General features: G+C 37.2%; 1 protein-coding gene across 23 annotated transcripts in view; it reads left to right on the plus strand.

Annotated features, from left to right (window-relative positions):
• The window catches only part of kif1aa (kinesin family member 1Aa), a 92,061-nt gene that overhangs the window by 63,657 nt on the left and 13,590 nt on the right, over positions 1-14,814 (plus strand). For 6 of the 23 annotated variants that reach the window (XM_073870118.1, XM_073870121.1, XM_073870117.1 and 3 more), the window contains 13 exons: positions 1,290-1,577; positions 7,209-7,327; positions 7,580-7,686; positions 8,161-8,294; positions 8,417-8,581; positions 8,763-8,853; positions 10,046-10,164; positions 10,249-10,304; positions 11,043-11,261; positions 12,831-12,939; positions 14,073-14,139; positions 14,442-14,526; positions 14,639-14,744. In XM_073870118.1, the coding sequence (XP_073726219.1) occupies positions 1,290-1,577; positions 7,209-7,327; positions 7,580-7,686; positions 8,161-8,294; positions 8,417-8,581; positions 8,763-8,853; positions 10,046-10,164; positions 10,249-10,304; positions 11,043-11,261; positions 12,831-12,939; positions 14,073-14,139; positions 14,442-14,526; positions 14,639-14,744 (1,665 nt within the window). The remainder of the gene's footprint in view (positions 1-1,289; positions 1,578-7,208; positions 7,328-7,579; positions 7,687-8,160; positions 8,295-8,416; positions 8,582-8,762; positions 8,854-10,045; positions 10,165-10,248; positions 10,305-11,042; positions 11,262-12,830; positions 12,940-14,072; positions 14,140-14,441; positions 14,527-14,638; positions 14,745-14,814) is intronic. The other 17 variants (XM_073870136.1, XM_073870138.1, XM_073870137.1 and 14 more) reach the window with 7 other exon arrangements.

Here is a 14,814-nt window from a genome sequence, read left to right on the forward strand (position 1 = left end):
TTGATGGCCATTTTCTCATTAAATAACAATCTCTCAAACGAGTTCTTTAGTAAAATCAAATCACTAACGTTACCTGTTGAATCTGTCGTATCCTATGACGCTTTCACGTCATGCATTTTGCTGACGATGAATGACAAATCATTTTTCGGAACTATGTTCACGTAACGTAAATAACGTACAAACTAATTCCTTTACTAATTCAGTTTATATTGAGTTCTGTGTTTTCAAGTGAATTAATAATTTGGTGTGGCACTGCCCAAAGACTGTATAAAACAGGCACAGCCCCACCTGCCCATATACTGTAGACAAGCAACTGTTGGTTATTTTTAAGTTGTTTTATAATTTTGACGAACTGAGCTTTTTCAATAAATGGACAGCTGCTGGCTGTTTTGAAAAACGCCATGCTTCCATTGGGAAAAAAACATACGCCCACCACGGGCGTAAAAACTTTGTTGTGCACGCCCCCAGTTTATGTACATTCTATTTCTATGCTTTGCCCACCCTGTTTTATAAAGGCCCACCCACTTAAACATTTCTGGCTTCGCCACTGGTGTAAGGTGCATTCCTTCGCGCCCCCCCCAAAGAAAATTTGTGACAAAAAAACTGTTCTAAAACTTAACATTTTAATAAAAAAAAAAACATTAAATTATACAAAAAAGTAGTGCTTTTGGTTAGTAGCCTTATTTTTTTAGGTTTAATTACACAGAATTCATGATAAATTAATGTATTTCATAAAATGTAATCAAATTAGGGCCCCCAGTTTGAAAACCACTGCGTTAGGGAACCAAAAAATGCTTCCTCTGTGGCATTGCTTTAAAGAACCTTTGATAGCAACTTTAGACACAACTGGTGCATATTGACTGCAATGTGGGTTATTTTTGTAGGAAAACAAAAGGTTAAAAAAATTGATATTTATTAATTAATTGTTTCAAAATGCCATTTTTATGAATGTGACCAACGACTTGATTCACACACACAAGATTGCAGTATATCAAAGGCACATCTACGATGTCTTTAAAAACTAAGTGGATAAAGGCTTCTTTATACACCAAATGCTATACAAATATTGGATTTGTATGTGCCTTGGTACCTTGCTACCTCCACATTCTTAGGTTTCGAACACAGCCATCATGTCTTGTGTCCCTCCATGGCCCATCCTCTAAGCTTCTAAGTTAACCTATTACAGGCATTTTTACTTACCCACTTAAGTAACAAGTAGAACAGCAAACTCTTAAACAGACAGAATGCCCCTCATACTAACTGGGATCCCATGTCTTTGGCTACACCAGAAACTCCCTTTTCTCCACATGCCTTAGTGAGCAAGCGAGTGACCCAAACTCCTCCCCCACCCCCTCCGAGCCCACATCGACCTCTGAACTCACTGAGATGGTCCAGTCATGGACAGACAAGAAGGTGGGAACAGAACTGGATGACTTGGACAACGATTTCTTATCGGATGACCCGTGCTCGGATTTTGAGGAGGAGGAGGGGGAGAATGAGGCAGAGCTCCGCAGAAGCTCCAGCAAACCCGAGGACCCATTTTACGATCGCTCACCATTGTTCAGTGTAGTGGGAAGGTTGGTGTGGTTTCAGGAGCATGCTGGGAAAGGAAACTAGCTCTTTCACACTGAGACTGGTTAATTGTGCGACATTGTCTCGCCATGCGTCTACACACATACAGAAAAATTGTATATTTAATAAATAAATATACTTAAATATTGCACCTTTTATATCTATTAACTGTGATAATGTTTACACACATACATATACAAGAAAAAAGACATAAACAAATACAAATATAATAATGCATATGTGCAGTTAGTTTGCTTTAATTGTGTTTAGCATCATGCTCAATAGTTGTTTGCTAGGTGATTTCAAACTGTTTTGTTGTATATTGATTTAAAATAACTCTAAGCCTATATAGACCATCTATGGGTTTTAAAATGGAATGGTATACAGTATGTTTCCTGTGGGAGCTCCTTATGTACACACATGATCAAGTGTCATTGTTTATATGGAGAAAAATGTTATTGCTCAGAGGTGGTTTATTTCAAGATCACCAGACATAGTGGAAATCTTTATTTTAAACTCTATTCAATTTAATGACTAAGATGTTTATTTTAAAATAAAGACTAATGAGACAATTGTTGTTATGCAGTAAGAATATATAGAACAATGAAATGAATGTGAAAAGCACAGAATATAGTAGATACATTTTAGTCATACGAGAAAATCGTTTTAGTTTACACTCTCAGAAATAAAGGTACAAAAGTTGTCACTGGGACAGTACCCATTAAAAAAGGTAAATCTTTTTACCCAAAGAGTGCATATTAGTACTTTTAAATTCCAAAATGTACCTTTAAAGGTACATATTTGTACCTAAATGGTACATATTAGGACCTTTTTTAAAGGGTACTGCCCCAGTGACAGCTTCGTACCTTTATTTTTGACAGTGTATATTCTAATCTGTTTGATGACGGACTTTAGTGTCTTGGCAAATCCTTCTAAAGGTATTAGAGAGACACACCAGATCAGGAGGCATTATTCAAAATTTCAATTTGATTTCCATGTAATCTTGTTTAGCTGTTTAGGGGAAACTGGAATGTTAAGGAGTTCACTTTTGTGATTTGTCTTTCTTTTGGGAAGGTTTTAGTCAGCATGTCTGGATTGTTTCCCCCGTCCACTTGCATTATCATACATTATACTCATCTGTACGCTGCAGACACACACCTTGAGCTTTCGGGTTCAATTTTACCCTTCTATCTGTGATAATTGAAATCACAATTGGCTCAATCTTAGTGTTATGCCAAGGTCTGTGTTGCAACTTTACATGCACGGTATCACTTTTTCAAAGGAGTCCATCAGCTCCAAACATTTATATTAGATGTTTGTTGTGTGTACTGCAGAAACAAACAAGACCAGACATTTTTACATGGCATTAACATCCAATGAATTGGAAAAGCTATTTATCTAATGACTTACTATGTGGTTCTTGTAATACAGCAGTATAGTTCACCTACCTCAAGATGAAAGAGCTGGTTTCTAGCACAGCTGTCTCTCTTTTGGGCATGTAAAGTCATATGCCTTGTTTTTACCCTTTTTGTTGGCTGCTTTTTACTTTTTTGGTATTTGATACTGTCTGGTATTGTCTGTTTTAGTTTGCAATCTCAGTTACTGACACTTTTAGTGTTTCTTTTTTCGCCCTTTGAATCAGTTATAATATGTTTTTGTCAGAAGCATGCTTTTTTTGTACTTCATCAATCCTCTGTTTTTGTTTAGCATAACTGTATCATTCAGTGTTATTCAATACCTATAGACGGTTTCATTGGACGCATGTGCGGTGACGCGATTACGCGTCTGGTCGGAACTTTACTTCCGGTTTCTGTTTGTTTAAGGGTCAGACTAGTTGCTAAACTGAACTCTTGAACAAATACCTCATTGAAAATAACAAATGGTTTGGTGTCCTAGGTAACCTATACTCTTAAAACGAATGTGTTAAAATAACACATCTTGTGTCTAGTTAAGGACAACACATCTAGTAAAAGGTCAAATTTTAGAAAGAACCGCTTTTTCCACTTTTAAAAATAAATGCAATTGCGCAACACTCCTGATTGACAACTAGGAGGACCAATAGTCTTGGTCTTAGACCCGGAAAAAGAAAATCCTCCGCAATACCTTTAACTTAACACATATCTGTGAACATTTTGTGCTGTTTTAACAATATCTTGCGATTCTACTCATTTGAACTCAAAATCAACCCGAAATGACACATAATGTGTTATATAGAATAACACAAAACAGTGTGTTAAAATGAACACATCTTTTCTTAGAATCTATGTGTTGTTTATTTTGCTTGTTATATAAATAAACTACTTTAAAAGGACTTTGTTGCTATTTATTCTTAGCAGAGTTTTCTGGAAGTTAGGTGTTTTACACGAAAGCCGCATGTATATGTTGTTACTGCTGAAACCGTTTGTAGTGAATGGGCAATGTTGTCATTGATGACATGATATGGATAAAGAGGAAACAGAGTTAGGGTTGAGTTTTAAAACTTTTTGTATTATGAACATCAACAGTAAAAAAATGTAATAATATGGGTTTAAACAACATAAAACAAAATTTTTTATCCTCATCATGGATTCAATTGCCCCTCAGACAAACAGTCCCATAGCCATACAATAAAAAAAATTGTCATTCCATATATACTTAAAGATGCAGTTTGTATTATTTGCGCCGATAGATGGCGACAGATCAAACAACAACAATGATGTTGTTTACTGACGCGCTGAAGCAGCGTGGAATTATGGGATTTGTAGTCTTTAACTCAACCGCTGATGGCCATGAATCAGACGAGAACGAGAAATCACGTTGATGGATAAGGTAATCAAGTCTTATAAATGTTGCGTTTGATGACATCGTTTATTTCATTATGTAAGTTTATATGTGATGTTCAAAATGAAATCGTTTGGTTGGCCCGTACGCTAACAGGAGCTGACACAACCAGCGGCAGACGGTAAAGAGTTATCCATAAGTTCATAAGCAAGCGCGTAGCCCGACAGCCACTATCGCATTGTTCCGCATTTGTCCAGGACACTGGCTGCGTCCGAAACCTCAAGGCTGTGAGGACTGTGAGGACTTGTTGCCTCGCTGCCTCATGAGGACATGACTTCGGACTCGGAGGCCTGAAGGCAGCTCAGAGAAAGGCTTTCCGACGCACTTCAAAGGCAGCGTGTTTGAAATATGAACAGAGAGCGCCTTTGTGATAACTAATCACATATTTGAAAACTACAATACTAATTTCTCGCTAGAAATGCAATTAAAATGTGTAAAAAGTGAAAATATACGTTTATTTACACTAAATTTGTGCTCCAGTCGCTTCCTTGGCCGCCATTTTATTTTTCCGAACTTGACCAGTGTTGTCATGTGGGTTACGTCAGTAAAGGCGGTGACAAAGGGTCACATGGATATTAACGTCACGGACAGGAGACTGCACTGCCCCGTAACAATGTTTTGAATGGAAATTTTCTCACGATTTACAAGTAGTTGAAAACATTACAGATATTGATAGTAATCAGCTGGACAAAATATATAACACTGGCCTAGTGGTTTTTGGACATTTTACTGCAAATATCTTACAAATTGCACCTTTAATACCTGCATTCCAGGGGCCTCATTTATAAAAGTGCAACGTAGGAACTATCCTACATTTTATCTAAGACCATTTCTGAAATGATCGTATGTGTGATTCAGAGAAAAGGAGCGTATGCACAAAAAACGTGCTTCCGCTTCTTTTCCAGATGTGGCATGTGCGATTTATAAATCACAATTGTGCGCAGCTGAATGCTCTTAGAACTCCGCCTTGTAAACGCCCCTAATTTAATTCATTAGCATATAAATATTAAATTATCAAAGGCCAAATTCTCTGATTGCTACAATGGCGAGTGGTAAGAAAACATATTTGTTGTCGTTTGCTGAAGTTTTTAATATTTTTAAATTCTAACATGGAAACTTTATTGACATCACTCCAGTTAAGGCGATTATTAGTGGACCTTTCAATTCACCTGTTTAATTTAAATATAGTTTTACATGTAAAAGTAATATTTGTGTCTTTAAAGTTTTGTTTCACTGTGCCATGCCTCCTGAGCGGCAGTGTAAAAATGTTTAAAATTCAAAGATAGTATATTAAACTGTCTGAATATATTCCATATGGATACATTTGGATTTACAGATGTTTAACATTCAAATCGATGCATTGGAATAATTTATATTAATGTTTGAAATACCCATCACTCTTAAATGTCGCATGTCCCTTATTGTACACCGAGGCTTTACAATTTAGTTCTTCTTACGTCGTTTTAAACATTACATTTGATCGTTTTTACTTTCATTCAATAAAGCACATGTTCTGTAACATTTACATGTGCCTTAAACACCGTGAAACAATTTAGCTATATTTTAATTTTTTTTTTTTTTTTTTTTTTGAAAAGATGACGATATAGTTCAAACAACTCTGAATTGTAGTTGAGAATGTCACAGCACACTGTTAAAACCTTGTCGGTAATGTGTCGGTCGGGCCGGGCTCGGAGTCGGACACAAGGTGCAGGTGCAGGTGCTTCGGTTATGTTTTTTTGGGCCCGATCTAAGCTCTAATACAGATGATGTTGACGCTGGAAAAGTTTCGAATATTAATTTATTTTTTAATCAGACATATTCAACACTTTTTTTACATTAGCCAGGGGATGAAAGAGAAAAATAATTAAATAAAAACATGGAAATGCTGACATATATTATTAATACATTAGCAGCTTTCTTGTTTATCAGATTATAATTAGATTTTAGGTATTGCTTAACTTCTAATAGAAAAATACAGAATAATGGTTTATAATCACCATATTTACATTTATGTATACTAAACTTTGCCAACAAAAGTAACACATTAATCAAATAATATTATTATATATATTATGTTTTTTTTAGTAAGGACTCCGAAACTCCAAAACAAATGAAAAAAGGGTTTCTGTATGTTGACCACAAAAGGTACAAAACAAACAGTTTCGAATAGCCTATGCCTATCTGCAATACTGCAATATTTCCACAAGGAAATGTGCGTACGTCAAGTCGGAACCTGACGTGGAAAAGCACATTTCAAAGACGAGTTTTATAAATCCGAGAGTTGGAGTGGATTTGAGCGTACGCACGGTCTAAGATCAAATCTGTGCGTAAAAATGCTTTATAAATGAGGCCCCAGGTATATAGCCTATGTAACATGTTCATTCAAACACAATTATTTATTAACAATTATTTATTTTTTTATTTTTTTGTACATCAGACACCTGTATTTCTAGCGTTTAGTTTCACTGCAATGCCATTATCCTTAAACTCACCACAAAATTCAGTTTTCTTTCCCTGGTCAGAATGACTAGCTAGCTAACTTGCAAAATGTACTGTATTGTTATTGTATATTGCTGTAGGTCAGTGATAGGCTTACAAGTGTTTGAAGTATTTACAGTTGAGGATTTTTTCTCAGCAAATGTCATTATACAGTATGCAATTACTTTGTGTAAATCAATTAAATTTTTTTGAAAACCCTAATTTAGTTCCTTCTTGCGTGTATTTGCTTTAAATTTAATCAATGTTGTGTTTGTTCCTTTGGCTGTATTGTTAATAGAAGTACTTTGAATATTTATTTTATTTCCTTTCTCTTTCAGGGCATTTGTGTATTTGAGTAATTTACTCTATCCTGTACCCCTGGTGCATCGAGTTGCCATCGTCAGTGAAAAGGGAGAGGTCAAAGGTTTCCTCAGAGTAGCTGTACAGGCAATATCAGGTAAGATTAGGACTGCAAATGTCCTCCAGAAGCAAAGAAATATGATAAACACTTCCAGGTTACATTGTGGTGAGTAAGTATAGTGACAGTCATTTCCTGTTTATAAAGCTGTATCAGTTCTTTGGCTGGAATAAAAATAAGACTATGTTTTTAAATGGTTAAAAGAAATACAGTAGAAATAGATTTGGTGTTATAGGGATTGTTTATCTGAAGGGCAAGCTGTGTGTGACTTCTTGAAGAAATGATGTGAAGGTTCTCTGGTTTTTCCTCCAGCCGATGAGGAGGCACCAGACTATGGCTCTGGTGTCAGACAGTCAGGAACTGCCAAGATTTCTTTTGAGGACCATCAGTTTGAGAAGGTATTGACATTAAACACTTGGAATGGAATGATTTCACTATAGGGGAAGCTGAACAAACCGCTAAGACCAGCAAACCATATTAGGCTTGTTTAAGATGTATTTTTCAGCAGGTATGCTAGCTTGTCTCTCCTGGCCTAGTTGGCTTTCTGTCGTTATTCAGCTTTTCCAAGCATTGCCACCTGACAAGTGATCAGAACCAATCAGATCTAAAATCAGATTTGCCGGGGCTGGGAGACCACCATATGATTTAAAGGGTTTTAAGGGCAGGGAGGACCACCTTACACAGCATGGATTTCCATGGTAATTTCTATTGGTTAGCACTGTTATGGCTAGTTTGCAGGTATGGTTTGTTTGCAATAGTCAGAATAATCTAGATGGCCGGTTGCTGGTTCAGCCCACTAGAAACAAACCAGCATATCAGCACCCAATACATGTTATATGCTAAAGTTTAATTTGAAGTTTCCTGTTGAGAAGTTCCAGACAGAGTCTTGCCCTACTGGTCTTTCCAACGCTGGGGTCTCTCAGGAAGAGCTGCGAATAGTGGAAGGGGAGGGTCAGAATGCAGAAATGGATCTATCAGCAGATGAGGTCAACAATAACACCTGTGCAGCTAATAAACACTTTATATCTGGACTTTCATCTTTAATGAAATTATTTCATTTTTTTGTGAGTATGTCTCATTTATGTCTCATTTTGTTTCTTTTTCATGACTTTTACTTATGCTTTACTTAGCTAACCCGGAGGAGCTGGACAGCCCTGTCAAAACAGGTCTTGATGGCATTCTGGATGGAGCTCTGGATCATTTAAAAATTGGAGATGTCTTCACATTCAGAGTTACTGTGCTGCAAGCATCAAGCATATCTGCAGAGTATGCAGACATATTCTGCCAGTTCAAGTGAGTGACTATTCTTTTGTGAATAATAATTTTGTTTCCTAAAAAAGGTAAAAATTTTAAAACCATGTGTCAATGTACCTAAAAATTTGTCAAGATACTGTTTAAGTCAGTGTCATGGTTTGGTATCTCTAATATGTATTCTGTATCTGATTTCCTTTAATTAAATGTCCCTTTCTTGCAGTTTTATTCACAGGCACGATGAAGCATTTTCCACAGAGCCATTGAAAAACACTGGACGTGGTCCTCCCCTTGGCTTCTATCATGTGCAGAATGTAAGTCACACAATAAGAATGTTTACATCCACATTAAAAGTTTGGGATAAAACAGTAATTTTATCTTTAAAATGGTCAATGTAATGTAAATAAGTCCAGTTGAAGTATTTGCTAATTCTGTGCTGAATAATGCTGCGTTTACACCAACCGCGTTTGAGGCGTCAAAATCGCGTCTACCGCGGCTAGTTTGCCGCTTGAACAGTTTAAATGCATTCGCGCGTGTAGAGCTAAGTAGACGCGCGGAAAAAGCAAGCGTTTGACGCGTGTCAAGAGGCAAAATCCGCTTCTTGTGGGAGGGGCAAGTGCTATGCGGTTGTCTGTTTGCAAGATGGCTGATGTCGATTGTGCATTTATCGAGAGAGTTACCGGTTTGTATTGGATCACCTTACTATAGGGGGAAAATAAACGGCGCGGGTCGATAAATGTCACGTGACTCAAAATTACCAGGTTGCCCAAAATCCTCACTGATACTCTTCCAAGCGAGGTCCTTTTTATTCCTGTCTATATAGAAATAAGAACTTGTGCCATATAGCTCCAGGTGACTGCTTATGGACAATATCAAGCATACGTTCCTTCATGTTGAATGAGTGACTCCGGGCGGAGCTGCCGCCACAGCAGCAAGCAGGCTCCTGATTGGTTAACGTGGCACAAAAATCCACAGCAGCAAGCAGGCTCCTGACTGGATAACGTGGCGCAAAAATCCGCCAAAGTTCAAATTTTTCAACTCGGGCATCAGCCGCAAATTCGCGTCAAACGTAAAATGCACAAAAAGCACCATTAGCGTGTACTGCGCCAGACGCTCAATTTGCGGCATTTGCGCAAACTAGATGCGCGAATGAGGCGGAATTGCGTCTAACGCGATGCGCCAAACGCCTCATCCGCGCCGCGAGACCTCCAGACGCGTGTCAACGCGTCTTCACATTGACTTAACATTTAAATCACCCGCGCTTCACGCCTCTACCGCGGCTGGTGTAAACGCAGCATAAGAGTCCTAAGAGTGTAGCTCAAATGTAACCTTATCCCTTTGACATTTATGCTTCTTTTCTGAAACACGGAGGTGAGGCAAGATGTGTTAATATTAGTTTACCCACCGTGTATATTTGGACATAGAGATTAAGCTTGTAGATCTGCTTATCAAAACCTATGGTAGCTTTAAAACTAAGTGTAAATGGATATCTTTTTGATTTTCCAGATTGCTGTGGAGGTGACCAAGTCCTTTATAGAGTACATAAAGACTCAGCCAATTGTATTTGAAGTGTTTGGGCACTACCAGAAGCAGCCATTCCCTCCACTCTGCAAGGATCTCATTAGGTAGATTCTGGAAAAAAAATTGTTTCACAACTCACAAGCATGTCTTCATCACAACTCTTCTGAAATAACAAAGTGTCTTTTTAGCCCCTTGCGTCCATGCAGAAGACCGTTCCCAAGAGTCATGCCTCTTTCTAAGCCAGGTGAGAGAAACAAGCATTTTCATGACCACTTAACTCTTTCCCCTCCAGCGTTTTTAAAAAAAGTTGCCAGCCAGCGCCAGCATTTTTCATGATTTTCACAAAAGTTTAATGCCTTCCAGAAAATGTTCTTCTTTAAATATATAAACAAACAATATATCAGATGAAAGAACAGACCCTCTGCTTTCAAACAAAAAAAAACATTTCATCCTACCTTCCTTAGTTCTCCTGTAATCACCTCTCAAACATGGGTAGGTTTCTTCAAAAACACCCAATTTTGAGCAAAAAGCTGAGATAATTCCATTTTTGCGAAGGACTTTTGATAGAGATCAGATGCAGAGCGATCTTTAAAACGTACACGGAGTTCTTTCTCTTTCACATGAGGCGCTACTTCCGGGTTGTATAAGTTTCTTGTTTTGCGGTATTGCGGCAAGACTGAAAATCTCGTCATTGGCGGGGAAGCGTTTTCTCTTAATTGACTAGATATCTCGTCAATGGGGCGAAAGAGTTAACTGATATTTAATGCCATAGAAGCCATCCATTCTCACTCCATATGTCACTGCATGTTCTGTATAGTTTTTCAAAAAGGTAAAGCATTTACGATTTGTATTTTTTATGTTTTCTGCCAAGTCTCAAGCTTTTCAGCACATAGTCTTGGCTTCGTCTTTGTTGCTTTATTATGTTGCTCTTAGGCTCCGTGTGCCCATGTTACAGTCTTTATGTTGTTGGTGGTGGGTGTAGGCCCAGATAACGACACCTCTTCTGATCGGGAGAAGAACCTGGAGCTGATTCGCTACCTGTTGCCAGAGGTCTTCAACGGGGCTCTGGTGGACTCACTGTCAAGCCACGCCCTCAGTGCAGCAGGCGTGGCTGTTTCCTACCTCCTTGAGGGGGAGGAGCAAGCCAGATTGCCAGCCCCACCCTTGTCTATCTGTTCAGTAATTAAAGCACAGAAGCCGGGTCTGTAATTATTATGAATGCCTAAGGCCAGTGTCCCTGAACCTAAATATCTAGTCTTTGTAATGCAGACAAAGACTGATTCCAGTGTTAGATCAAATTCAAAATTTTTGTAGTTCCTTGTTATTTCTCAAAGGGGTCATATCATAATAGATCTTACATTACCTTACAGTAGTACCTTTACTGAGTAACACTATTTGATGATCAATATGGGCCTTCTCAAAGAAGAGGATAGATTTAATTAACTAGAAGAAATGTGATCCACCAAACATAGGGTGCATTTCATTCAGCTCCTGTTAGTAGTCAGGGGACTGTCCTGGGGGTCGGACATGTACAGTGCTGTCCCAATTTCCAAATGATTCCAATGTATTAATGCTCCACTTTGCTGCTCACTGCGCAGTGGACTATAGGGAAAATTATGATATGACCCCTACATGTAAATGACCTTTTGTAATGGTTAGAGAAAGTGCCAACTAATTTTCTTCATTTTTTATGGAGTCACAGAAACTCTCTCTGCATCGACTGACTAAGAGACATGTTGTTCCAGGGACTGTTTAGGCCTGATATAAAACTGCGTGTGGGTGAATGTCTTTTTCTCCCTCAGTGTTCCCATTCCTCATCAAGCAGATGGACAATTTCTCTTTGACATCATTTACCAGAAAAAAAAGATGAATAATACTCCATTAGAAAAACTGGTTGTTCTGTCAACTGAAACTGAGCTTGATTATGCAGTAGTCCCTAAACCTCTGCAGAATTTTAGTTTTAGAATAGTGTTAATAGGTTCTTTAGATTCTTTCCCCTAATAGAACATATTTTTTTCAAAAGGTCAAAAAATTACTTGTTACTGTAAGAAGTTGAATTGGCTAAAGAGTTGATTAAAATAAAAATGTAAGTTTTAATTAAATCAAGCATTTAACGTATCTTTGAGGGCATCTACAGTAAATCATAATTTACTCTTAAGTTAACAATACAACATTATAAACAGCTATATACATAACAAAATTACAGTAATGTATGGGAACATGGACCAAAAATGTTGACAACTCATCCTGCACTACAGATTTTTATCCAAATATTTAGATTATGAATGTCCGTATCTCTTATATCACCTCAAACCAACTAGTAAACAGAAAAATCTCACTGTATGGCTGTGATGCACCTACAGTAAGGATATTTTTAAAGAGATGATTCCAACATGTCTGCCCTGCATTGGATACTGGAATGTGTATGCTCTGCCCATATACAGTATCCTCATCCAATATGCCGCTCATTAAGCAATTCTCAGGCTCCTTGTGTTTAACATTCATCTTGACATTTGCAGATGTTTAGGGATCACTGTGCTTTACATATATGACTTTATTCATCTTAACAGCAATGGGCCCTGACCTTTCAGTCCTTCTCCTGTCTAACTATGATCTATTCTACTTATACTGTGATTTATATCTTCTCTCCTTTGGTACTCTTTAGTATTCCTCTCATCTGCAATTGAGTATTGATTTTATCCAGATCAATATTGCTCAATATTGATTTGATTCTCCTTGTTCTGTTTCTTTCTTTTTTTTTTTTACATAGTACCTGCCACCAAACTGACAGCTCTCACACGACCCACATCAGGACCATGTCACTGTAAATATGATCTGATGGTTTTCTTTGAAATCTGTGAGCTAGAGGCGAATGGAGAGTAAGTGTTTTGTCTGAACCCCGGATCTTTCCACTTTGATTTTTATTCTCTCTCTCTAACAGATTCAATCTGAGCTTAGATTTAGAGCTGTCCTTATAAACAATATTAGATTTGATTATTTGATTTAGATTATCATTCAAGTGACATAAAATCGAATACTCTAAGAAAATCATACAGTTCTCTTTGTTAAATTATAGTCAGTGTGTGTGATTAAATAAATTGACCTAGTTGAGTGTCTTATATAAGCTATAATGTCTGAGAAAGATGAATTATTTTTAGCACACCTTGAACTTGACATGCTTAAAAACTTGAAGCATTAGCATGATGGTCTATTGGTTTCCAGTACACTGTTAGAGTTAACTGTAATTTCTACAGTTACTTACCACAAAATGCACCATCAAAAAATACCATAATTTTCTTTTCCAGTTCATTACTGTAATAATCATTGCATTATGGGTATTAACATTTAATTTACAGTGATTTACTGTGTGTTCTAAATTTGAGGTAGACTGCTGTAAAACAACAGCAGTAGTGCTACTGTAGTTGAATAAAACAGTGTTACAAAAGCATATAAAATGGAAAAATAAAAAAAATATATATGAAATGAAATACATTTTATTTGTTATGCCTTTAGTAGTAAAGCAAATTTCAAAATGTGAATTGTTTTTCAGTAGTGTAAATAATTTATTGAGAATTGTAGATAGAAACAAGAAAGGGATTATGTATAAATGCTTGACCGTCAGATTTGGATTTGACCTTAAGACTTCAAAACACTAGTGACGCCAAGATTTCGCTCCTCAGAGCGTCGAGAGAGTGACAGAGGAGGCTACTTGGGGAGTGTAGCGAGTAACTTTTATTAAGTGACTCTGTGGCACTGTGGTAGTGTTACAGACATGGATGACCCAGGTTTGATTCCCCTTCAAGGTGATATATTTTTTAAAACTAGGTTACAGTAAGGGTATTATACTGTAAAATTGAACTGCGGTAAAAGCATCATAGTGTAAAAACATGAACAGTTATGGTACTGTAATGGGGCAGTTACAGTAATAACTCACTGGTTTCCGCATATATACAATAAAGGTCCAACAGTGTAGATATCAGTAAGCTTGACAATGCATTTGTGTATCTTCCAGTTATATTCCAGCGGTGGTGGACCACAGAGTAGGCATGCCCTGCCATGGTACATTTATGTTACATCAGGTAATGGCATTTGTTTTTATGGGTTTTATTTGTTTTTATGGGAGCTTTCCCTACTTTTGAATAATTTTTTCTTTTGATTGTATTTTCTGTAATATTATAACCATCAGGTCTCAACAGTAAAGATTTTTCTGATAACTTGGTTGAGCCAGTTTGGTCAAATATATTTTTATTTAAATGTTATGTTTACTACTTTATTACATTTTTTATGTATGATAATAGAAGGTAATACATTAAAAAGGTAAAGTGCTCCAGTAAACTCCTGTATTATATAATGTATTTTATGTATGATATTTATATAACAGGGCATCCAAAGGAGAGTTACAGTCACCATAGTACATGAGACAGGGAGGGATATTGAGTGGAAGGAAGTGCGAGAGCTGGTTGTAGGTGAGTTTAAGCTCCAATCTTACCTTAATCCTTATGCTCTAAGTGTAAATCAGAAATATGTTATAATGCAATATTGGGATGCAAGTTAGTAATGCATGCTTGTATTTGACAGGGCGCATCCGGAACACGCCAGAAGCAGATGAAGCAATTATTGACCCCAACATTCTCTCTCTCAACATACTGTCGGCAGGATACATCCGGCCCGCACAGGATGACAGGTACCACTTCCATCATACTGTTAATAACAAAACTTGTTGTATGTATAGTTTTGAATTTTATATAAATGGG

This window comes from Misgurnus anguillicaudatus, chromosome 8 (assembly GCF_027580225.2).
Source record: "Misgurnus anguillicaudatus chromosome 8, ASM2758022v2, whole genome shotgun sequence".
NCBI classification, from domain to species: domain Eukaryota; kingdom Metazoa; phylum Chordata; class Actinopteri; order Cypriniformes; family Cobitidae; genus Misgurnus; species Misgurnus anguillicaudatus.